Source organism: Notechis scutatus, unplaced genomic scaffold, assembly GCF_049901735.1.
Source record: "Notechis scutatus isolate UNSWTSFEM ecotype Mainland unplaced genomic scaffold, rNotScu1.2 NSCUCTG29, whole genome shotgun sequence".
Lineage (NCBI taxonomy): Eukaryota > Metazoa > Chordata > Lepidosauria > Squamata > Elapidae > Notechis > Notechis scutatus.
The window spans coordinates 107,923-130,314 of NW_028263112.1; the positions used below are offsets into that span (position 1 = coordinate 107,923).

The 22,392-nt window shown below is 63.7% G+C and overlaps 4 protein-coding genes across 4 annotated transcripts; 1 reads left to right on the forward strand and 3 right to left on the reverse strand.

Moving 5' to 3' along the window:
- Positions 1–2,461: 2,461 nt before the first annotated feature.
- On the reverse strand, positions 2,462–8,734 carry GLTPD2 (glycolipid transfer protein domain containing 2). The gene is given in 5 exon segments (XM_087948644.1): positions 2,462–4,057; positions 4,060–4,145; positions 5,375–5,544; positions 5,874–6,161; positions 8,720–8,734. Coding segments are annotated over 5 exon segments (996 nt in total). The 3' UTR covers positions 2,462–3,620.
- Positions 8,735–9,107: 373 nt separating this feature from the next.
- Positions 9,108–10,296, forward strand: VMO1 (vitelline membrane outer layer 1 homolog). The gene is given in 4 exon segments (XM_087948622.1): positions 9,108–9,268; positions 9,271–9,344; positions 9,618–9,739; positions 9,952–10,296. Coding segments are annotated over 4 exon segments (603 nt in total). The 5' UTR covers positions 9,108–9,165; the 3' UTR covers positions 10,256–10,296.
- Positions 10,297–10,744: 448 nt separating this feature from the next.
- On the reverse strand, positions 10,745–13,263 carry TM4SF5 (transmembrane 4 L six family member 5). The gene is given in 7 exon segments (XM_087948624.1): positions 10,745–10,942; positions 11,109–11,260; positions 11,263–11,300; positions 11,456–11,595; positions 12,357–12,437; positions 12,929–12,957; positions 12,960–13,263. Coding segments are annotated over 7 exon segments (597 nt in total). The 5' UTR covers positions 13,102–13,263; the 3' UTR covers positions 10,745–10,927.
- Positions 13,264–14,854: 1,591 nt separating this feature from the next.
- Positions 14,855–21,214, reverse strand: ZMYND15 (zinc finger MYND-type containing 15). Its single transcript, XM_087948631.1, is given in 17 exon segments — positions 14,855–15,072; positions 15,299–15,459; positions 15,569–15,627; positions 15,728–15,857; positions 16,091–16,192; positions 17,092–17,180; positions 17,431–17,544; positions 17,647–17,669; positions 17,671–17,731; positions 18,610–18,768; positions 18,860–19,020; positions 19,831–19,989; positions 20,081–20,132; positions 20,135–20,209; positions 20,212–20,298; positions 20,840–20,879; positions 20,918–21,214. Coding segments are annotated over 17 exon segments (1,950 nt in total). The 3' UTR covers positions 14,855–14,891.
- Positions 21,215–22,392: the final 1,178 nt, after the last annotated feature.

The window sequence follows — 22,392 nt, forward strand, 5'->3', positions numbered from 1 at the left end:
TAGAAGGTCCTTCCAACTCATAATCTGATTTTAAGGAACAAAAGGACCAGGACAGACAGGAGAACAGCCTTCCAATATTTGAGGGCGGGGGTTGGACTAGATGACCTCCAAGGTCCCTTCCAACTCATCATCTGATTTTAAGGAACAAAAGGACCAGGGGAGACAGGAGAGCAGCCTTCAAATATTTGAGGGTGGGGTTGGACTAGATGACCTCCAAGGTCCCTTCCAACTCATAATCTGATTTTAATGAAAGGAAGGACCAGGGGTTGCAGGAGAGCAGCCTTCCAATATTTGAGGGGGGGGGTTGGACTAGATGACCTACAAGGTCCCTTCCAACTCATAATCTGATTTTAAGGAACAAAAGGACCAGGGGAGACAGGAGAGCAGACTTCCAATATTTGAGGGCAGAAGGGGTTGGACTACATGACCTACATTATCCCTCATCATAAATCCATAAGACATCCTTATGTTATATTCTCTATATTTCTATTATCCCTATATTGTAAAATTCTCAAAAATATTTTATTTTATTTCGTCTAACCACTGATCAAATAAATCCCGCATCTTGCAATATTGTTTATCTTCTTGTTCTCTAATTTCAAATTCATGACCCCTTTTCACAAATGATTCTGTTTGGAGGGGCCCCTTTTGCTGAATTGCTCAACTCTTCTGTTTTTCTCTCGAGGATTTGCAGCCGTGGATTGCAGCCTCTTTCCTGTTTTTTGGTTTTGGGTTTTTTCCTTTTAGCTCAGGGCTTGTGACACTCAAGGCCTGCGGGGTGCTTAGATCGGGCCCATGGGGGCCACCCTGGAGACAGCGGAAGGACAGGCCCGTTGGTGCCTCTGCCCGTGGAAATGGAGCTCTGTTTTTGGCTTGCAGGGGGATGCAGGAGGCCGTCGGAGCCGAAAACGGAGCTCGGGAGCCCATTGTTGCTGGCAGAGGGATGCAGGAGACCGTCGGAGGTGAAAACGGAGCTCGGGAGCGCATTGTTGCTGGCAGAGGGATGCAGGAGGTCGTCGGAGCAGAAAACAGAGCTCGGGAGCCCATTTTTGCTGGCAGAGAGATGCAGGAGGCCGTCGGAGCCAAAACGGAGCTCAGGAGCCCATTGTTGCTGGCAGAGGGATGCAGGAGACCGCTCGGAGGTGAAAACGGAGCTCGGGAGCGCATTGTTGCTGGCAGAGGGATGCAGGAGGTCGCCGGAGCAGAAAACAGAGCTCGGGAGCCCATTTTGCTGGCAGACGGATGCAGGAGGCCGTCGGAGCCGAAACAGAGCCCGGGAGCCCATTTTTGCTGGCAGAGGGATGCAGGAGGCCGCCGGGCTGAAAAGGGAGCCCGGGAGCCCATTTTTGCTGGCAGAGGGATGCAGGAGGCCGCCGGAGCCGAAAACGGAGCTCGGGAGCCCATTTTTGCTGGCAGAGGGATGCAGGAGGCCGTCGGAGGCGAAAACGGAGCTGGGAGCCCATTTTTGCTGGCAGAGAGATGCAGGAGGCCGTCGGAGCCGAAACGGAGCTCGGGAGCCCATTTTTGCTGGCAGAGGGATGCAGGAGACCGTCGGAGGTGAAAACGGAGCTCGGGAGCGCATTGTTGCTGGCAGAGGGATGCAGGAGGTCGTCGGAGCAGAAAACAGAGCTCGGGAGCCCATTTTTGCTGGCAGACGGATGCAGGAGGCCGTCGGAGCTGAAAACAGAGCCCGGGAGCCCATTTTTGCTGGCAGAGGGATGCAGGAGGCCGTCGGAGCCGAAAACGGAGCTCAGGAGCCCATTGTTGCTGGCAGAGGGATGCAGGAGACCGTCGGAGGTGAAAACGGAGCTCGGGAGCGCATTGTTGCTGGCAGAGGGATGCAGGAGGTCGTCGAGCAGAAAACAGAGCTCGGGAGCCCATTTTTGCTGGCAGACGGATGCAGGAGGCCGTCGGAGCCGAAAACAGAGCCCGGGAGCCCATTTTTGCTGGCAGAGGGATGCAGGAGGCCGTCGGAGCTGAAAAGGGAGCCGGGAGCCCATTTTTGCTGGCAGAGGGATGCAGGAGGCCGCCGGAGCGAAAACGGAGCTCGGGAGCCCATTTTTGCTGGCAGAGGGATGCAGGAGGCCATCGGAGGCGAAACGGAGCTTGGGAGCCCATTTTTGCTGGCAGAGAGATGCAGGAGGCCGTCGGAGCCACGGAGCTCGGGAGCCCATTTTGACTGCAGGAGGATGCAGGAGCGTTGGAGGTGAAAACGAGCTCGGGAGCGCATTGTTGCTGGCAGAGGGATGCAGGAGGTCGTCGGAGCAGAAAACAGAGCTCGGGAGCCCATTTTTTGGCAGAGAGATGCAGGAGGCCTCGGAGGCGGAGCTCAGGAGCCCATTGTTGCTGGCAGAGGGATGCAGGAGACCGTCGGAGGTGAAAACGGAGCTCGGGAGCGCATTGTTGCTGGCAGAGGGATGCAGGAGGTCGCCGGAGCAGAAAACAGAGCCGGGAGCCCATTTTTGCTGGCAGACGGATGCAGGAGGCCGTCGGAGCTGAAAAGGGAGCCCGGGAGCCCATTTTTGCTGGCAGAGGGATGCAGGAGGCCGTCAGAGCGAAAACGGAGCCCGGGAGCCCATTTTTGCTGGCAGAGGGATGCAGGAGGCCGTCGGAGGCGAAAACGGAGCTTGGGAGCCCATTTTTGCTGGCAGAGGGATGCAGGAGGCCGTCGGAGCCAAAACGGAGCTCGGGAGCCCATTTTTGCTGGCAGAGGGATGCAGGAGGCTGTCGGAGGTGAAAACGGAGCTCGGGAGCCCATTTTTGCTGGCAGAGGGATGCAGGAGGCCGTTGGAGCCAAAAACGGAGCTCAGGAGCGCATTGTTGCTGGCAGGGGGATGCAGGAGGCCATCGGAGCCGAAAACGGAGCTCGGGAGCCCATTGTTGCTGGCAGAGGGATGCAGGAGGCCGCCGGAGCCGAAAACGGAGCCCGGGAGCCCATTTTTGCTGGCCGAGTCCTCCTCCTCAGGCTGCCACAGGGACCCCCCCCCCACATACACCCACATACGAGTGATGTCGAGCTGGCCACGCCCATCTTGGCTCCCGAGTTCAAACACAACCTTGATACGGCCTTCAGATACAGGTAACAGGTAACAGATAATCCAAGTTGGAAGGGACCTTACAGGTCATCGAGTCCAACCCCCCCTACACCATTTCTCAATGAAATCAAGTCTGACACACACACATACACACCCCACCCCCGTTTTAGCTGGTGGAAGTCAGCTCTCTCGACCTCCGATTGCGGCAAAGTCTTGCCGGGGACTGATCTCCCCTCCCCGCCACCCAGCCGAAGCCTGAATATGGCGTGGAACCCCAACCACCCGCCCCATCCCTCTAGGCCGGCATCGAAGGGGGCCCATTGGAAGTACCCATTGCAAGAACCCAGCAACCAGACGAGGAGGGCTCGCTCTGGGTCGGAGGGCACTGCCCGCCTCCCTGCACAGGGAGCCCAACCCCTGCATCCTGCTTTGGCCCAGGGGGTAGAGGGGCAGGCGCTGTCCAGGTGCAACCCAGCCCAGAGGGGGCGCTGTAACCCGCCCTTGGGGGGCAGGAGGCGCGATGCGGCGCCGCTTGCTGTACGGATGTCCTTCAAGTGACCGGCCCGAAGCCCCGGCCGGGCATCCTTAGGGCAGGTCCAGCATCCCATGGGCGGAGTAGACCTCCTGGGTGACGTTGTACACCCGTCCCAGGCTCTCCACCGTGGTCAGGACGAGGGCCCCGGCCGCCAGCTGCTCCACCCGCAGGATGGTGTGGTACAGCTCCCGGCGGGAGGGCAGAGCCAGGAAGGCCAGGGCAGCCCCCTGCCGTACCCACCAGCTGTGGTAGGGGGCCAGGGCCAGCCGGTAGGCCTCCGCACACATCCGGGAGGGGCTCTCGTCTTCCCGGCTGGCGCCCAGCCTCCGCAGAAAAAGCTCCAGCCACTTCAGGGTGCGGTGGAGGCGCAGCAGCGTCCGGCAGCCCGAGGGAGGCAGGCGGGCCGGCAAGGACCGGAAGCCCACCAAGCCCGAGGCCAGCTCGAAGTCCACCATGGACTGCACGGTGTGGTAGTGGGGTCCCTGGGTCCCTGCTGGTGCCACTGCATGATGCTGATCTTGGACTGGGCCTCCCGGGAGATCAGCCCAAAGGCCGGGCCCAGCGCGTCCGTCAACCTGCAAGAGGAGGACAGCAGCCCATCATCCTGCGAAGGCTGCAGCCACATATTCTCCCCCGTGCTCCCCGATGCCCAGAGGGCCTCCCCCTCCCATTCCTGCAAAGGCAGAGGGGGCTGCATGGGACTCGAACCCACAGGCCATTGCTGAGGCCCACAGTGAGAGGGAGTCAGGCCCAGCCCCCCCCCTGTGCTGTCCAGACACTTTAGAGTGAATGGGATTTGGGATAGTTAGTTAGGAATTGGGAGCTGTCCCCTTTAAGTGAGCTGTCCCCTCATGGTAAGTGTAGTTAAGGCATCCTGGGAAATGTAGTCCACATCATGTGGTGACATCTGTAATCCGGAATTGGCCACTGAATGGACCCTTGGTGGGGTTGGGGGAGGCTCCCTCGCTCTAGCCTGAATCCTTTACCGTGAGGTCGCTTCAATCATCATCACGGGGATGAGAGTTTATTCTCTTTCTACGCCACCATTCAGATCCGCAAAGCATTGGACTTTAAGAAGAACCTCCTCATCAATGTGAGTTGGTGAGGATGCCCGATGAACCAATTCAAAAAGGTTTTGCCTGGATGCTTTGTGGAGTTATTCTGTCTGCTTGAAGCAGAACAGGAGAAAGAATAAAAGTCTCATCCCCATGATTGAACCCTGTGATTTTATTTTTTTTGGGGGGGCGAGAAATGTCTGGGGGTGCTGGCAGAGTTCCCCTCCCCCCCCCCGCCGCCCTTCTTCAGCCCTGGATTTTGGGATGAGCCGGCGGAGAGGCAGCCAACCTGGGCCAGGGATCCCCAGAGGTGGCTTTGTGGGGGGTGTGGAAGCCCGCCAGTCTTGAAGGCTGGACAGCGTCGATGGGCCCTCGCCCCTGTGGCTTCAGCCAAACTTTCTCCCCCCCCCGGCCCCCTCCACCACCATTCAGATCCGCAAAGCCTTGGACGTTAAGAAGAACCTCCTCATCAATGTGAGTTGATAAGGATGCCCGATGAACCAATTCAAAAAGGACTTCGTATCGATGCTTTGTGGAGGTGCTCGGTCTGCTTTATGCCACCCCAATATTAAGAAGCAGGACACCCCCCCTCCTCCCCCTCTTGCTGGAAGGAGGCGCCCTCACGCCCAGCGTGGCTCCTGCAGGGGCCCTTGGAGGGAAAAAGCCGCCCCCGGGGTGGGCAGTGGGCAGAGGGACCGTCTTTTGGGCCCAGGTCTCCCCGGAATCCCCTCCCCGTTTGCCGTCCTCACTTGAGCAGCTGCCTCCAGCCGTGGAGGTATTCTCCCAGGAGGATTTCCCCCTGGGGGGAGAGGCTGGCCGAGAAGGCCCTCTGCAGCTGCCGGATGTCGAAGTCTTCTTCGCCCCAGAGAGGAAGGGGGGCTGTCGGGGTCCCAGCGGGGGCAGGCGCAGGGCTGGGCTGCTGCAAGAGGGCAAGGAAGAGCTGGCAGCGTGGGGGAAGGAAAGGATTATCCCCTCCCTCCCCCCGCCTCAAAATACGGTCCCCCAAATACGGTCCGGCCCCGTTTCACCGTATCGAGGGCCCTTCGGCCTTGACTCCCAACCGTGCTGGGATTTCAATGGGGAGGGGCTTCCCTGCCCTCCCCTCTCGCTCGCCCCCACCCCAATTATTGGACCTGGTTGTCCCTCAGCTAGCAGGCAAAATCTCCAGCTCCTCCCAGCCTAAGGAGGAAGGAGATACCGCCTCCCTCTGCCCCCCCCCCCACCCCCCACCCCCCATCCGGCACTCACCTCCTCTCCCTCTCCCTCCTTGGGCCGGTGCCCCTCCCAGGCACAGGGTGCCAGGGTGCAGGGAAGGCGAGCTGCAGGCTGGGCACTTTGGACCTCGGGCAACTCCCTCCCCGCCCAACGCCCGGCTGACGGAGGCTCCAGCTGGAGAGGTGGAGGAGGAGGACGAGGAGGAAGACCCCAGGAGGAGCAGCAGCTGGGAGGGGTGCGAGGGAGACCCCATGTCGAACCTTTTGGCCTCCTCCAGGCAGGGACCAGCCGGGGCCTTTGCACCCTGCCCTCCGCCCATCCCTTCCGGGGGGCCAGATAAGGAGGTTGACAAGAAGAGCGGGAGGGCGAGGAGGGCTCAGCTGGGCGGGGCTGTCGGAGAGGCTCCTGGGGGCAGACCTCCCGGGAAGGGAGGGGCTGGTAGGGGGTTGAGCAGGGAATCCAAATTGGTGGGGGGCTGCCCGGGACTTCAGGGCTGGACCCGGCCCTGGACAGAGGGGGGCTTTGCAGGGCAAGGGCCAATCTCCCCGTGCTACCAACCCCCTCCCCACCTGCCAGGGGCCTGGGGGAGGAGGGCACTAGATATATGCATCAGAGAAGGTGCCCAGCACACCTCAGGAATAGCACTCTGATGCCCCCGCCCCTCCCTGGCCTGGCCATCTTTTTGGGGGGGGGGTGGGGGGGGCCATGCTTCGAACACGTTTAGCTGCCCAGAATGTTTGGGAGGGGCTGGCATAGAAGACACAGTGGCTCCCCGTGGCTCTGGCACACCCGCCGGGAGACGCAGGCAGGATGATGGGGATGATGCCAGCCCCACCAGGCCGGGGGTGGGGTGGGGGTGGAGGGGTCTCCCTGCCCCGGGGGAGGGGGCTTTAAGGTGGGGCCTGGCTTGGGCCAAGAGCCGAGAGGTGGAGCCGAGGGAGGGGAAGATTGGGCCAGGTCTAAGATCGGGCCGAGGGAGCGATGGCCACGCCAAAGGGTAGGAATCGTCAACAGGACCGGCCGGGCAAGGGGCTGGCAGAGGAGACCAGTCAGGAGAGTGGCAGCGGGGGAGGGGAGCCAGGAAGGAGCCAGAAGGACCCAGAAGAAGCCGGAAGAACCCAGAAGGAGCCAGAAGAACCCAGGAGGAGCCGGAAGGAGCCAGGAAGGAGCCAGAAGGAGCCAGGAAGAAGCCAGGAAGGAGCCAGGAGAACCCAGAAGGAGCCAGAAGGAGCCGGAAGAACCCAGAAGGAGCCAGAAGAACCCAGAAGGAGCCAGGAAGGAGCCAGAAGAACCCAGAAGGAGCCAGAAGGAGCCAGAAGGAGCCGGAAGAACCCAGAAGAAGCCAGAAGAAGCCAGGAGGAGCCGGAAGGAGCCAGGAAGGAGCCAGAAGGAACCAGAAGGAGCTGGAAGGAGCCAGAAGGAGCCAGAAGGAGCCAGAAGGAGCCAGGAGCCAGAAGGAGCCAGGAAGGAGCCAGGAAGGAGCCAGGAGAACCCAGAAGGAGCCAGAAGAAGCCGGAAGAACCCAGAAGGAGCCAGAAGAACCCAGAAGGAGCCAGGAAGGAGCCAGAAGAACCCAGAAGGAGCCAGAAGGAGCCGGAAGAACCCAGAAGGAGCCGGAAGGAGCCGGAAGGAGCCAGGAAGGAGCCAGAAGAACCCAGAAGGAGCCGGAAGGAGCCAGGAAGGAGCCAGAAGGAGCCAGAAGGAGCCGGAAGGAGCCGGAAGAACCCAGAAGGAGCCAGAAGAACCCAGAAGGAGCCAGAAGAACCCAGAAGGAGCCAGGAAGGAGCCAGAAGGACCCAGAAGGAGCCGGAAGGAGCCAGGCAGGAGCCAGAAGAACCCAGAAGGAGCCAGGCAGGAGCCAGAAGAACCCAGAAGGAGCCAGAAGAACCCAGAAGGAGCCAGGAAGGACCCAGAAGGACCCAGAAGGACCCAGAAGGACCCAGAAGGAACCGGAAGGAGCCGGAAGGAGCTCCTTGAGGGGAGGGGCAGCCTTTACAGTCTGCAAAACATGGCCCCCTTTGGAGGCGACGGGCGGGGGTGGGGAGGGTCTCCGGCCAAAGCCTGGCTCTTGGGCAGTTGCTTATTGTTTATTTTTTTTATCAAATAAATGGATTTCTTCAACGTTGTAACATTGAAAAACAAATTTCCACTGCTTTCCAACGTTACTCTAGCAGCGTTTACATTGTAAATCTCTTCTGTTCAACGTTGTTATCCGTCTCCCCGCGTGATTCTCCGTCCTTCTTAGGCCTTTTAGACCTATATATATATTTATTTACGTTTCTTTACACCCAAAACCCTGTTGTTTTACAGTTTTATAGACCATTTGACGCCTTGGCGCCTCGTTCTTAGCCACGCGTACCAAACCTCCCCGTCTTTCGTAATATTCTCCTCTTTTGTCCTTCGATAACTTTGCTGATCGATCCACCTCTGCGCATGGATAGATCTTATTAATCATTGTGGCTTCTGGCGGGGAGGGTGTGTGTGAGTTGTAGTCTGCTTCCAATTTTGGGTGAAAGAAATTCTGGCCGCCGTTCTGATACGGAGCATCAAATATTGGTTATTTTCTGTCGACGTTGCCTCCTGCTCACCGTAAACAGGATCCCCGCCTTATAGAGACCCATTCTAGTATTTGAAGCGGTTTCGGCTCATCACAGGGCGCAGGATAAAGCGGGAGGGGCAGTTGGGTGAGGGGGTTGGACTAGATGACCTGTAAGGTCCCTTCCAACTCTGATGATCTGCCATCTGTTAAGCCACCCACCCCTCCCCCCCAGGTGCGGCCCCTTCCTTCGCTCCCCCTCTTCCCTCTAACAGCACCCAAAGCTGCCGTTGTCCTCCTGATTCCGGGGTCTGCATCTTCCTGCAGCTGTTTGGGGGCTCACCTGTGTTCCCATCATTGGGGTAGGGGGCGTTGGCAGAGAGGGAGGGGGTTCCCACCCCCTCCGTTGGCCTCCTTGGGACAAGAGCTCCTTCCGCTGCTTGGCTCAGGGCTGGTTTTGCACCCTGGGACCCCCCCGGAGTCCCCAGCCCCCTTGGCTGCCCCTCTGGGGCCCAACCCATGCAGGCTGGCCAGGTGAGCTGAGCCAGGAAAGGTGAGCCCAGATCCCTCTTGGCACCTGCCAACCCGGCCTTTTGTCTCCTTCCTGGAAAAAGGACGTTCTCCTTTTTGTTCTCTGCCTAATCCCAACCGGTTGAACCCGTCCTTTCGGGGACCCCCGGTGGGATCTGGGAAGCCATTCGATCCTGACCCTCTCCGCCCACCCGGGGGTTGGCACGAGAGGCTATAAAAGCGGAGGGGGCAAGGGTGCCCTCCCACTCCCCAGGGCAGATGGCGCTGGGCACCATGGTGGCGTTGGGGCTGTGGCTCTTGGGAGCGGCCCTGGCAGGAACGGGCACCGCCGTGGAAAGCTGGCCTGTCATTGGGGTGCCCAACGGGGTCCGTGGGGTCCCTGGGCCTGGCAGGAGATGTGCCCCCCAGGGACCCTCGCCACAGGGTTCAGCCTCAAGGTAAGCGCCCCTCTTCTGCCTCGTCCCTGGTGGGGGGAGGGCTGAGCCCAGCGTGGAGGGGCTGCCAGGGGTCCCACTGCAGGGAAGGCAGATCGGCCAGGGGAGGAAGAGGGGGAGCGGGATGCGCCGGAGCACCTGCCGAGCCCGGTTCCTGAATGGCCTTCAAGAAGCGGCTTCCTGCCTTTATGACACCCCCGGCTCCCCCCCCCCCGGCCCTCGGCCTCCCCTCCCTCCCTCCATCCTTCCCTCCATCCCTCTTTCTGGCTCTCCCAGGTGGAGCCCTACCAAGGGCGGGCGAAAGACGACACGGCCCTGAACGGCATCCGCCTGCATTGCACGCCTGGCAGACCGCGCGGGAAGCCGGAGGCCCAAACGGTGGAGTCCCAGAGCAACGTGTGAGTAGGGGCAGCCCCCCGCCTTCCCGCTCCACCCACCCTGGCATCGCCTCAGGGTGCGCGGATGCCCACGGGCCCTTCCTGCGGCTGGAGAAGGGGCCTGCGATGCCCAGGCCAGGCCCTCAAGGGGTGGGGGGCAAGGGGGCTTCCATGTGCCAAGGAGTGCCAGGCTGCCGGCATCTGAGCCTCCTGGCCTCTGCCTTTCTGCTCAGGTGGGGCCATTGGGCCGAGCCCCTCTGGTGCCCCTCCGGCAGCTACCTGACTGGCTTCTCCCTCCGGGTGGAGCGTATCCGGCGCGGCCTCAGGGACTACATGGGCGCCACCAACGTCCGCTTCGCCTGCTCCGGCGGGGCTGTCCTGGAGGGCCCAGGCCTGCCCTGGGGAGAGTACGGAGCCTGGAGCCCCTCCTGCCTCAAGGGCCTGTGTGGCCTCCAGACCAAGCAGGAGCCCATCCGGGGGGCCCTGGTGGACGACTCGGCCCTCAACGACGTCCGCTTCCTTTGCTGCGCCCAGTGAACGGAGGCCCCAGCAGGGAGTGAGTCCTCCCCGGCACCCGCGGGCACTGCCACCCGATCCCTCGGGGGAGGAGAGCCCCAGAACTGGCCCCGCTTTGTGCCGGCCCCTCCCTACCCGGGGGCTACAGCGTCTCACGGGAGGGGGCTGCAGGAAGATGCCCTCTGCTGCCCGTTTCCAGCCATCCTCACGTGGCACAGCAGTTCCACCCCCTCCGCCCTCACGGCCCCCACACCCTCCCCTTCTCTGGGAGTAAGAGTGGGAGTAACCTCTTTGGAGCCCTCCCCTCCAGAGCCCCCCGTCCCACCCACCCCAGGCCAGATGCCCCCAGCTGAGCCACAGGCCGGCCCCCGGAGGCCCCTGCCCCCTCCCAGCTGCTGGTCCAGGTAGAGCGAAAGGGCCGCTTTTCTCATCCCCGGCCTTTTCTCCGCAGGTCCCACCACTTGGCTTCGCGAGGACGCCCCCCCTGCCTCTCCCCCACCCTCCGGTCTCCTGCCAAGAAGCTTCAAGCGGACGGAGGCTACAGTTTATTTGGGTGTGTGTGTGTGTGTGTGTCTTCCAATAAACCTTCCAGATTGCACCCCTGCTGGCCAAGACGTTTGGGGAGGGGGCTATTGGGCGGAGGAGTGGATGTGTCGGTGTAGGAGCTTCGGCCGGTCAGTCGGTCGGTCGGTCTCACAGGCCTTCCCCCTGCAGGGAGCCAAACGGGCAGTGCCGGTCAGTCCCAGGGAGGCCAAGAGGGTGGAGAGTCTCGTGTCCGCCTCCCCGCTCCCCAGGAGGGACCTCCCCCAGGCCCCCTGACCCCCCTCCCTCTGCCCCACCCATCCCAGAGGGGCCTCCTCTGCTGCCCACTCACGGCTCGGTCGCTGTCCTTCCGGCAGTCGCCACAGGCGGTGCCCAGGAGGCCGTTGACCACCTGGATGGCGCACAGCGCCATCTCCACCAGGCTCAGCCCCAGCAGGATGGAGAACAGCACGATGTGCCAGAGGACGATGGACGGGGGTTCGCGCACAGGTCCCACAGCGTCTTGTTCTGGAGGTAGCTGCCGCTGTTGGGAGGGGGGAGAGAGGCGGGGAGAGCTCAGCTCCGGAAGGGGGGCACCCAGAAACCTCCCCCTCCCCACTCGCTCCCGGCCCACCGCCCAGCCGCCCTGGCACAGCAGAGGCCTCGCCCGCCACAGCCAGGAGGGGGCTTCCGGCTCACCTGAGACCCTTGAAGGGGGATTCCCACTTCCCCGGCTTGGTTTCGCACCAGGGCCCGTCGGCCAGGGCGGTGGAGGAGACCACCAGGCAGTAGAAGGCGCCCAGACCCCCCCAGATGGAGCAGAAGACCGAGCGCAGCATCTGCGGGGGGAGGAGAGGAAGATTGGGGGGGGAGGGCTCACCTCTCAGGCTCCTCTCTCTCCCACCCCACCCCCAGCAACCCAGGGCTCCGAGCACCCAACCGGCCAGCTTTTGCCAGGTAGAGCAGGGGGGGAAACCGGCCCAGGTGGGCTAATTCTACCTTAGGGAAAAGGTGCGTGAACAGAAGGCTGCACGGCGGACAGTAGAAACCTCATTGGCTTCACCACCTGAGCCCCTAGGAGACAGTGTGTGTGTGTGTGTGTGTGTGTGTGTGTGTGTCCCTTCTGGGCCCCTAGGAGTGTGTGTCTGTGTGGTGTGTGTGGTGTGTGTGTCCCCCTTCTGGGCTGCCTCCTCCATGGCTACGCGGGCAGCCCCGAGGGAGCATCTTTTCACCCCCCCCTTGAAGATACTTCCCACCTCCCTTTGCCCAGCCTGTCACCCCCATCTCTCTCGGGGGTACCTAGCTGTCGGTTTAGCCGGCTTGCCTGGCTGCCCGGGATGGCTGAGCTGTGTGTTGTGTGAACCGAGGGGAGTTTGAAGCCACGCCCCCCCAATACAGAAAGGGCAGGGTCCCCATCAACTCTGGCATCCCCGCCGGCCAGGTGAGCCCAGGAGGTGGAGCCAACAGGTTGCAGGAGGAAGACGCCACTCCTACCCCGGGGTAGCCCACCTGGCTTCGCAGACCCCGCCGGGGGGGCTGTCCACCTTGGGCTCAAGCATCCCGGGAGCCCCCAGGAGCCTCTCTCCCGCCTCCCACCTACCCGGCAGCGGTTCCCACAGCATCCGTAGCCGCAACACCCCTTCCCGCCGGCCTTCACGGTGGAGGAGCCGCTGCAGAGGACCTGTGGAGGAGAAAGGGACCCAGCCCGGAGATGCCCCAGGACGCCCCCTCGGGAAGGCAGAAGCCTGGGAGCCCAACACCCCCTTCCTCCCCTCGTCCCGCGAGTGTCACCAGCTGGCACTGAGGGCAGCGCCCGGGTCAAAGTCCAGGAGCAAAGCTGAGCTTGGCAGGAACCGGTCCCGCAGCCCTTCTTGCCGAGGGGGGCAGAGTCACACACCCTCGGGCTCTCTGCTTGCAAAGGGCCTGGAGGCCGCTGAGGCAGGGGTCTCTCTCCCTCCCCCAAGACCCCCTCCCCTGCCCCAAGAAGAGATCCTCCCGTGGAGGTGTTGCCCCACCATCAGCCCGGAGCGTTTCGCTCCCCCTCTGGCCTCTTGGCTTTCCAAGCTCCAGTAAGCGAGCCACCCTTTGGTGGTCCCCATCCTGCCCCCAGGGACCACCACCCCCAGGGGGAGGGGAGGGAAAGGCCCACCCGCCCCACCCGGGCCACCTCACCATCAGCCCTCCGCCGATGACGCCCCCATGAGCCAGGCCTGCGTGGTGATGTGACCCGGCGTCCATTTCCCCTCGCCGTTGGGGAAGAAGAGGAGGATGTTGGCGGTGATGCAGGCCAGGGCCGCGGCCACCAGGACGAGGCCCACCAGGCGGGAACACTTGCCGGTGCACATGGTGAGCGAGGCGGTTGGCGCAGATCTCTCGGGCTCCCCTCCCTCTCTCTTCTCTCTCTCTCTCTCTCTCTCTCTCGGTCTGGCACTCCACCCACCGGAGCCCGGCCGCTTCTTCCTCTTCCAGGGCCAGGTGGCCCCAGAGGACTGGGAGGGGCCTGAGGTCCACAGGGCACCCCTTCCAGACACGGGGCAGAGGGCAAGAGGGCAGGGCAGAGGGTGCAGTCCAGGATCCGTGCCAGCCGGAGGCCAGAAGCTCCAAGGGGAGCAGCTCTGGAGAACGTGGAGCCCTGCTCGGAGCAGGAGGGAGGGGTGTGTATCGGTCTGGGTCTCCCGTTGGTTGGTCTGGGTCTCCCGTTGCCCCCAGGCCCCCTCTGCCCATCTCCGGCCCCTGGTGCTGACCACGGGCCCCTCCGATGCCCCCGAGAGCCTCTCAGTTTCCCAAGATCCCCCACTGTTCCTGAGGCTGACTTCCCCCCGCCCCACGGTTTGCGGGTGGGTTGCGGGCAGCGGTTGCTTGACCTCAAGGGCCGTGGCTGTGGGCGGGGTGTGTGTGTCCAAGGAGGGGGAGGGGAGAAGACTCCTGGCCCCCTCTTCATGAGCCGGCCGCTCTCTGCTGCCATTCGCAGTCCGCGGAGGGCCTCGTTTTTACACGGGGAGGGAGGGGTGTCCCATTCTGTCGGGGCGGGGAGACGTCAAGATGGAGCCCCAGGGGGAGACGACCCATTCCGCCCAACCCTTTCCAGCAGGGGGTGGTGGCATTCAAATGGTTCTGTGGGCGTGGCTTAGGGGGTGGGCGTGGCTTGGGTGGTCATGGGACGGGGTGGACATGGCTTGGGGGGGTCATGCGATGGGCTGGGCGTGGCCAACTCGACATCCCTCCCATCGAGGCACGCCTCTCCTCGCCTGGATTCTCGCGACTGTGGGGATTGCTGCAACCGTCGTAAGGGTGAAAAAAGGGTCATAAGTCGCTTTTTCCCCGTGCCATTGTGACTTGGAAGGGTCCACTCCACACAAGCCAAGGACCAGCAAAGGAGGGGGAAAGAAAACTCCGGAGACGTTCCTGGAGACAGGAAGTCTAGTCCTGCCAAGAATGTAATAAGGGGGAACGGAGAGGCAGTTTCCGTTAGCAACACCAGAATGTTTCCTTCCTGCCTTCCTTACAGGATTAGCCCTGTAAATTTCTTCTAACCACCGGTTCTCCCAACTGCTTCGAAGGTTAACAACCGGTTCTAGCGAATAGGGGCGAACCGGGAGGCCACCCATGCTTTCCACCCCCCACCCCCAAGGCGGGCCAGGGACGATCCCTGCCAAGGGACCTGATATTGGGGGAGGGAAGTGAGACCCCCCCTCCTTGGGCCCAGAGGAATGGCAGGGAGGGGGCCCTCTCGGTTCCCACACAAGGGTGGTGGGCTCGCTTGCCTTGGCACTCTGGCCCTGATTCTGGGGGCACTGGGGACTCCTGGGAGTGACAGGAGTGAGACGTGGGGAGGGGGCCAGCCGAGGAGGAGGGGGAGTGGGCAGGGTCAGCAAAAGGGACGGGCGTCAATGCTGCCCCCCGCCCCTGGACAGTCCTGGCTGCTCTGTGCCCCTGCCTGGCCCTGCGGGTCCTGTGGGCAGAGGGTGGGCATTCCCAGAGGCCGAAGGGCCTGCAATCCGCGGGGCTGCCAGCCAACTGAAGAGAGCCTGGAATCCTCAGAGGCCATCTAGTCCAACCCCCCCAGGTGTGAACCAGCAGAGACTCTCAGCGTGTCCATCAGTGCTTTTTTATTTCCTGCGCGCCCCTCCCCCCGTCACTTGCGCCGTCGCCCTGCCGCACGGATCTGCCTCTTGTCCTTCCGCCGGCTCCTGGCTGGCTCGGGCGGCTCCGGGTTGCCGCTGGCCAAGAGCGGCTGCGGAGGCGGCCCTGAGCTCTGCCGGTGGTTGTTGGCCGAGGCCTTGTAGATCAGGTGGAAAATGAAGGCGTTGCAGTACCTGCCCGGGAAGAGGGAGGGGGTCATGTCAGACCGGGATGGGGGTGGGGGATAGATGTACGGTGGCCACAGGGGCCAGGAGGACTCCGCCCGCACGAGGCCCCAAGTGGTGGTGGGGGCTCTGCCCCAAGGGCCACTGCGTGCCGGGAGGAGGAGGAGGAGGCGGAGTGGCAATTTACGCAGCTGCCAGCCGCGGAGGAGGGGGCCGAGGGCTGCCTCCTACCCACCAGGGCATGGCGTTGTCAATGCCGGGTTGTCGGAAGGGTGACCGGAAAGGGTTGATCTGGGCGGGGCTGGCACTGCCCCCCGTGGCCATGGAGACGGCGGCCTCGTCCACGGCACAGCTGTAGGCGCTGCATTCGGTGAAGTAGGCAGGCACGCGGAGGGACTGCGGGGGGTGGTGGACAAGAGAAGCGGCGTCAAGGTGGGGGGAGAGGCCGGTGCAGCCCCCCACTGGGATGGCCCCCCGCTTCCTTCTCTCTCGGACGGCAGCTCACCTGCAACCGCGGCAGAGCGCTCAGCCAGGTCTCCTTCAGGGCGAAGCCGGAGTTGAACCCTGGGCAGGAGAGGGCGCAGTTGGGGGAGGGGATGCCTCAGGCGCAGAGTCGGGACCCCTCCCGCCCTCTTCCGCCACCCCCTCCCCCCAGTCCCCTCACCTATCACCAGGTCCGGTTTGGGAGCCTGCAGGAGGTGGTAGGGCCGGGCACTGAAGCCCAGCTGCAGCTCCCGGCGGCCTCCTTTGGCCCTGGGGGCCAAGCCGGGCAGGACGGAGACCCCCTGCTCCTCCTGAAAGAGGGGGGGAGGAGGAGGAGGTGATCACCCAGTGGGGAGGGAGGACGCCCATCATCCCCAGCCAGATGGGCCTGTCCCGGATCCAGCACGGGGCCGGATGGGCCCCCTTTCTCCGGGGAGAGGAAGAAAGGAGCCCCCTCCCTCCCTCCCCCCCTGCTCCCGCCCCCTCCTCCTCCTCCTCCCCCCGCGGGGATCAGCCGAAAGGGGGTGGGGAGGCTGACTCTCACGTCTCTGTGCAAAAGGAACTGCTGGCCGTCCAGCTCGGGGGGCAGCGTGTCCCCCACCAAGAGCAGCTCCAGAGAAACGTGAGGGAGCAAGACGGAGAGCTCCTGCGAGGGAGGGAGGGGAGGGAGGGAGGGAGGGGGAAGGGAAGGAGGGAAGGAGGGAGGGAGGGAAGGGGAGGGAGGGAAGGGAGGAGGGAAGGGAGGGAGGGAGGGAGGGAGGGAAGGGAGGGAAGGAGAGAAGGAAGGAAGGAAGGACAGGAGGGAGGGAGGGAGGGAAGGGAGGAAGGAAGGAGGGAGGGAGGGAAGGGAGGGAAGGGAGGGAGGGAAGGGAGGAAGAAGGGGGAGCGGGAGGGGAGGAAGGAAGGAGGGAGGGGAGGGAAGGGAGGGAGGGAAGGGAGGGAGGGAGGAAGGAAGGAGGGAGGGGAAGGGAGGGAGGGAGGGGGAGAGAAGGAAGGAAGGGAGAGAAGGAAGGAAGGAGGGAGGGAGGGAGGGAAGGAAAGGAGGGAGGGAAGGGAGGGAGGGAAGGAAGGAAGGAAGGGAGGGAGGGAGGGGGAGGGAGGGAGGGGAGGGAGGGAGAGAAGGAAGAAAGGAAGGAGGGAGGGAGGGAGAGAAGGAAGGAAGGGAAAGGGGGAGGACGGAAGGAAGGAAGGAAGGGAGGGAGGGAGGGAGGGAAGAGGAAGGAAGGAAGGAAGGAAGGGAGGGAGGGAAGCAGAGAAGGAGGAAGGGAGGAAGATTGCAACAGGCCGTCAGGTTGGGCCCCCCTTTTAAGCCGGGTCACCCCAGCCGCCGTCCTTCCCCCTCCCCCCCCCCCCGCCGTCTCCCCCAGCGTCCCTCGGGAGGGGCAAGAGGCAGGCGAGTCCAATGGAGGGAGCCCCCCTCCTGACCTGGGCTTCCCTCCCCCCCCCCGTCCTGGACTACAGCTCCCATCTCTCCCCGGCTGCCAAGCCAGATGGGCTCCAGCGCCCTCCCCCAGCCTTGCCCCCTCCCCAGAGACCCTCCCCTACCCAGAAGACCATCAGCACGGCAAACTCCTTCGCAGCCTCCACCAGGTGGATCTTGAGGGACTGTTTGTTCAAAATGTTCAGTTCCGGGACTGGGAAAAAAAAAAAAAAGAGGGTGGGGGGTGGAATCAGGGCCCTCCCCGCAGAAGCCTCGGAGGCAGGACCCCTCCCCCACCCTCGGGGGGGCACTGTCCTCAGCCCCTCCCCCAAGGCTGCCTCCCTTCGGCCGAGCCCTGGGCTGGATCTTGCACCCGTGGGTCCCCCCTCCCCCCTCCGAGGCTCCTGAAGGGGGCCCCGGGGTTTGCCCCCCTCCCCTCTGCTGCCGAGGGACCCCCCACTCACAGTGTTGGGGGGCCAGCTGAGTGATGATGTAGTAGGTGGTGAGGGGGTAGGTGAGCAGCACGGCCAGGGGGCCCGAGAGGCAGCCCCGCCACTGGTAGTACTCTTTCCAGGAAGCTGGGGAGGGGGGCAAAGGGGGAGAGAGGGAGAGCGGTCAGAGGGGAGGGTCCGGGGAAGCAGAGCGGGGAAACGGGGCCATGCTCCCTCCCCTCCCCTCACCGAAGAACGTCCGGGGCATCGGGGCTCGGGGGCGCTGGGGGCAACGCCGTCCCTCCTTCCGGCCTGAGCGCCTCGAAGGGGTTCCCTGCAGGGAGAGAAAGCCCCCAGCCCCAATTGGGCCAGGTGAGGAGACCCCCTGCCTCGCCCCCCCCCCCCACCCATGGGGAGAGGGGTTCCTGGGGGGAGGGGCGAGAGGTTTTTTGCCACTCTTGGTGGGCCAGGCTGGGCCCCTTCCTCCTTATTCACAGTGGGGAGGGGGTTGCGCGCGGCCCCCTCCAGCCACTTCATCCCCTCCTTCCGACTTTTAAAACTCGGGACTTCAACTCCCAGAATCCCTCAGCCACAGGTGTTCCAGGTGCCCCACGCAGAGAGGCCAGGAGACGCCCCAGGTGAGACGTAGCCCAAGAGAGTGTGCAAGAGCCAGCACCCTCCTTTCCACAGGTGTTCCAGGTGCCCCACCCAGAGAGGCCAGGAGACGCCCCAGGTGAGACGTAGCCCAAGAGAGTGTGCAAGAGACCGGCCACCACCCACTCTGGCCCAAAGGCCGGAGGGAGAAAGCGGGCCCAGAGGGGCAGCTCCATCTGACTGAGGTGTGCGTGAGGGCTGCCCACTCTGCCCGGCCGGACCGGATGGACGGACAGCAGCCGCGGCCAGCACCTTGAACCGCAGCTTGTGAAGGAAGAGCCTGGGGGGGTGAGACTGTCCCAGTGGGGAGGACGAGGGGAGGGGAGTCAAGCAGGCTATTAGTCTGGAAGGGACACGTCGACACGGAGGTGCAGGGCCCGGCTCCCGTGGGATGCCACGGACGCTCCCTTTCTCCTTTCTCACGGCGAGGAAGATTCCTGCGCAACGGGCAACAGGCACGAAGCGATAAAGTTGCCGGCTTGAACTCCGTCGTGTCTGGGCCCGGGTTTTTTGACGCCTGGCACCCCCGACGGCTGCCCCTTGCAGCCCCCCACTCACCGCTCTGGAGGAAGGGCACGGGGGTCCTGGCGGAGCCCTTCTGCAGCCCCAGACCGTAGTCGGGGGCCCTCACCAGCATGCTCTCGGCCACCCAGTAGCCGCGGGTCAGCCCTCGCGCAAGCAGGAAGCCCTCCTTGTTGAAGGTGTCGCTGGTCACCTCTGGGGAGGGAAGGGCAGGCTGGCAAACACAGCTGAACCCCCTCCCCCGCAGTCCCCCCTCTGGGATTTGGAGCGGGGAGGGGGTTCCTACCGGCAGCGAAGGTGAAGGGGAGGTTGGCGAGCTCTCGGGCGTGGCTCATGTACCCGGCCATGCGCTGGCACCAAAACTGGTGCCCAATGTCCTCGGGGCTGCGGCTCCAGTCCAGCTTCCGGCACTTCTCCGAGCAATAGAAGACGGCACGGCAGTACTGGCTGCGGGGAAGAAAGAGGTGGGCACGAGGGAGGGGAAGGGAGGGGGAGGGCACAAGGCTGGCCCAGTGGCCTGGGAGGGGCAGGGCAAGGCTCGGAAGGGGGTCCCACGTCAGACCCAGGGGTGGGATTCTACCAGTTCACATCGATTCGCTAGAACCGGTTGTTAACCTTCGAAGCAGTTGGGAGAAGCGCTTGTTAGAAGAAATTTACAGGGCTAATCCTGTAAGGAAGGCAGGAAGGAAACATTCTGGGGTTGCTTACAGAAACTGCCTCTCCGTTAACCCTTATTACATTCTTGGCAGGACTAGACTTCCTGTCTCAGGAACGTCTCCGGAGTTTTTTTCCCTCTCCTTTGCTGGTCCTTGGCTTGTGTGGAGTGGACCATTCCAAGTTACAATGGCACGGGAAAAAGTGACTTATGACCCCTTTTCACACTTACGACGGTTGCAGCATCCCCACAGTCACAAGAGGCCAGGCGAGGAGAGGCGTGCCTCGCTGTGAGGGGTGTTGAGTTGGCCACGCCCAACCCATCGCATGACCCCCCCAAGCCATGTCCACCCAGTCCCATGACCACCAAGCCACGCCCACCAACGAAGCCACGCCCACAGAACCGGTTGTTGAACCATTTGAATGCCATCCCTGGTCAGACCCCCATGGCTGTCCAGTCTCTCCTTAAAAGCCTCCGGTATCCCCAAACCTTGGGGGTCTGGAAAGGGGACCCCCAACCCCCCACAACTCAGGCCAAAGGTTGCAGCCAGAGGGTGCATACGTGTGTGTGTGCGTGTGCGATTCCGTCCGCTCTCCACTCACCAGGCTGTGATCTGGCCCTCAAAACTGTGCCGCTTGCACACGTGACAGGCCCTCACCCTCGTGGTGGGGAAGGAGAAGGTGGGCTTGGGGCCCCAGCCCCGCATCGGGCCCTTGCTCATGCGCACGCCCAGGCGAGCCAGCAGGGGCTCCAGGGACCTGGCAGAGTGGGGGGGGGGGGAGGAAAGAGTCAGAGACGGGGAGGAAGAGGAGGACCCCTCCCGCCAAGCCTCTCCCCCTCCGCCCACTCACTTGTGCAAGCGGGGTCCCCACCGTCAGCAGCTTCGGCCGGCGGGGCTCCCCGAGCCCAGGGGGCAGAACATGGTGTAGCAGAGAAGGGCGAGGGCCCGGGGCTCCAGGGGCTCCGGCCCAGCTGTCTCCAGGAAGCCCCCAGCAGGAAATCGAAGCCCAGAATGGTGCCGTATTCGTCCGTCACCAGCAGGAGGTGCTCCACGCGCCAGAGCGGCTGCCCTGTGGAGCACAAAGCGGGAGGGGAGGGGGGGCAGACGGAGGGGGGCAGTTTGGGGCTCAGGGCAGGACTCAGGATCTTGCCCCCTCCACAGCCCTCCACCTCCCTGGCACCACCGGAGGACCGATGGGTTAGCGGGGAGGATAGGCAGCCGTGGGTTGCGGTGGGGAGCATCAACCTCCTTGGGAGAGGGAGGGGCAGACGGGGGGGGGCAGTTTGGGGCTCAGGGCAGGACTCGGGATCTTGCCCGCCCCCTCCCACAGCCCTCCCCTCCCCTCCCCAAGCGATAGATAGGCAGCCAAGAAATCCAATGAACCCACGAAGCCCCTCCCTGGCACCACCGGAGGACCGATGGGTTAGCGGGGAGGATAGGCAGCCGTGGGTTGGGCTGGGGAGCGGGAGGGGGAAGAGGGGGAGGGCAGGCCAAGATTGTCCCCCGAGGTGGAGGGGGCTTCTCCCAGCTTACAAGTCCCCAGGGGCGGCTAAGTGAAGGTCAAAGGTCAAACCCTGCCGCAGCCCCTAAAGTCCTCCCTGGGCGCCTACCTGCCTCCGTGGCAGCGGCCTCTTCCTCCTCCTCTTCTTCCTCCTCCTCCTCCTCCTCCTCCTCCTCCCCCGCCCGGCCCCCACGAAGGTGATGAAGCGCTCCAGGTCCTGCAGGGCCAGGGCCTCCTCGCTGTAGAAGCGCCCGCCCAGCTGCTGCCCGGGATCGGCCACCGAGAAAGCCAGCTTGCGGTTGGGCAGCAGGTGGAGGATCCAGAGAGCCGGGTCGGGCGGCAGGCGGCGGATGGAGCTCTCTTGCCGCTTGCGCCGTTCGCTGCCCCGCCGGCAGACGGCGTCCAGCAGGAAGCGCTGGTACCAGCCAAAGAGAAGCTCGGCAAAGTCCAAGATCTCGGCCCGGTAGCCGGTCACAAACTCCATGCCTGCGGAAGGGAGGGACCCCCCACCGCACCGTTGAGTGGTCTCCCCTCCGTCCCCCAAAACTGCTCCGGGGGGGCTGGATCAGCCAGGCCGGGGGAAGGAGCACCGCTAGTCCCGGAGGGGCCCAGGCCGCCCCTTATCTGGGGAGGGGATGAGTTAGGGGGGTGTCCTTGCCCCCCGGGAGGGGCAGCCAGCTTCAGCCCATTCCCCATCAGGGCCCAGGCCGGTTCCCCTCCCCTCCTGCCCCTGCCTAACCCCCTCCCCCGGCCCCTGCCTGCCCCCTCCCCGGCCCAGCCTGCCTCCTGTCTACCTGAAGCGAGTACGGCCACCTCTCCAGTCAAAGGTAAACAGCCAGGGGTTTCCCCGGTTGCGGCGCGACATCAGGGGTTCCGGAACACACCTGCCTCCTCCTGCCCTAGCAGCCATCTCCCTCCCCCACCCTGCGGCTCCTCCCGGCCGAGGCATCTCGGTCCCGGAGGCTGCTCTGGGGTCTTGGAGGGGGCCCCCAGAGGCAAAGGGCGGGGCCCACGAGAGGCAGGAAACCCGGCCAGATGAGCAAATCCCACCCGACCGACGCTAACTGCGCACATCTGAAAGGACAAACCCCCTTTTACAGCCTGGTCAGTTCGGGTTTTTAGCCCCCCCTTGACCTCCCCTTCTTTCCCCAGGTAGCTTCTCTTCCCTACCACCCCCTCCCCACATAGGATCCCGGCCGAGACCGTCCTCTCCTCTGTTACGGCCTCCTCAAGAGGGGAAGGGGCCCCTGAAGGCCATCCAGCCGTCCCTCCTCCCTTGGACCTCCATGTCCTTCCCTCCCCCCCCCACTCACCTGCATCCAGCCAAACTTTCTGACCCACCTTTCTCGGGGTGGGGGAGGGATTTGAGGGGGCTCAGCTGGGGTTCCCTCCAGACCAGGGAGGGGGAGGGCATCGCCCAGTTCCCCTCCCCCCCGTTGCTCTCCCTGCCCCCATGGCCTCAGCTACTTGTGGGGAAGATGGGAGGGGCCCCTTTTGGAGGCGGAGACCCCCGGGCGGTGGGGGGCAGCGAATCTGAAGACGCTCCACCACACACACCTGGCAGGTAAAGTGGGCACAGGTGAGGCTGTGGGTCTCTTCTGCCACTTCCCCCTTCCCCACCTGGGCTGGCTCTTCTCCACCTGGCCCAGCTGGACCTTCCCC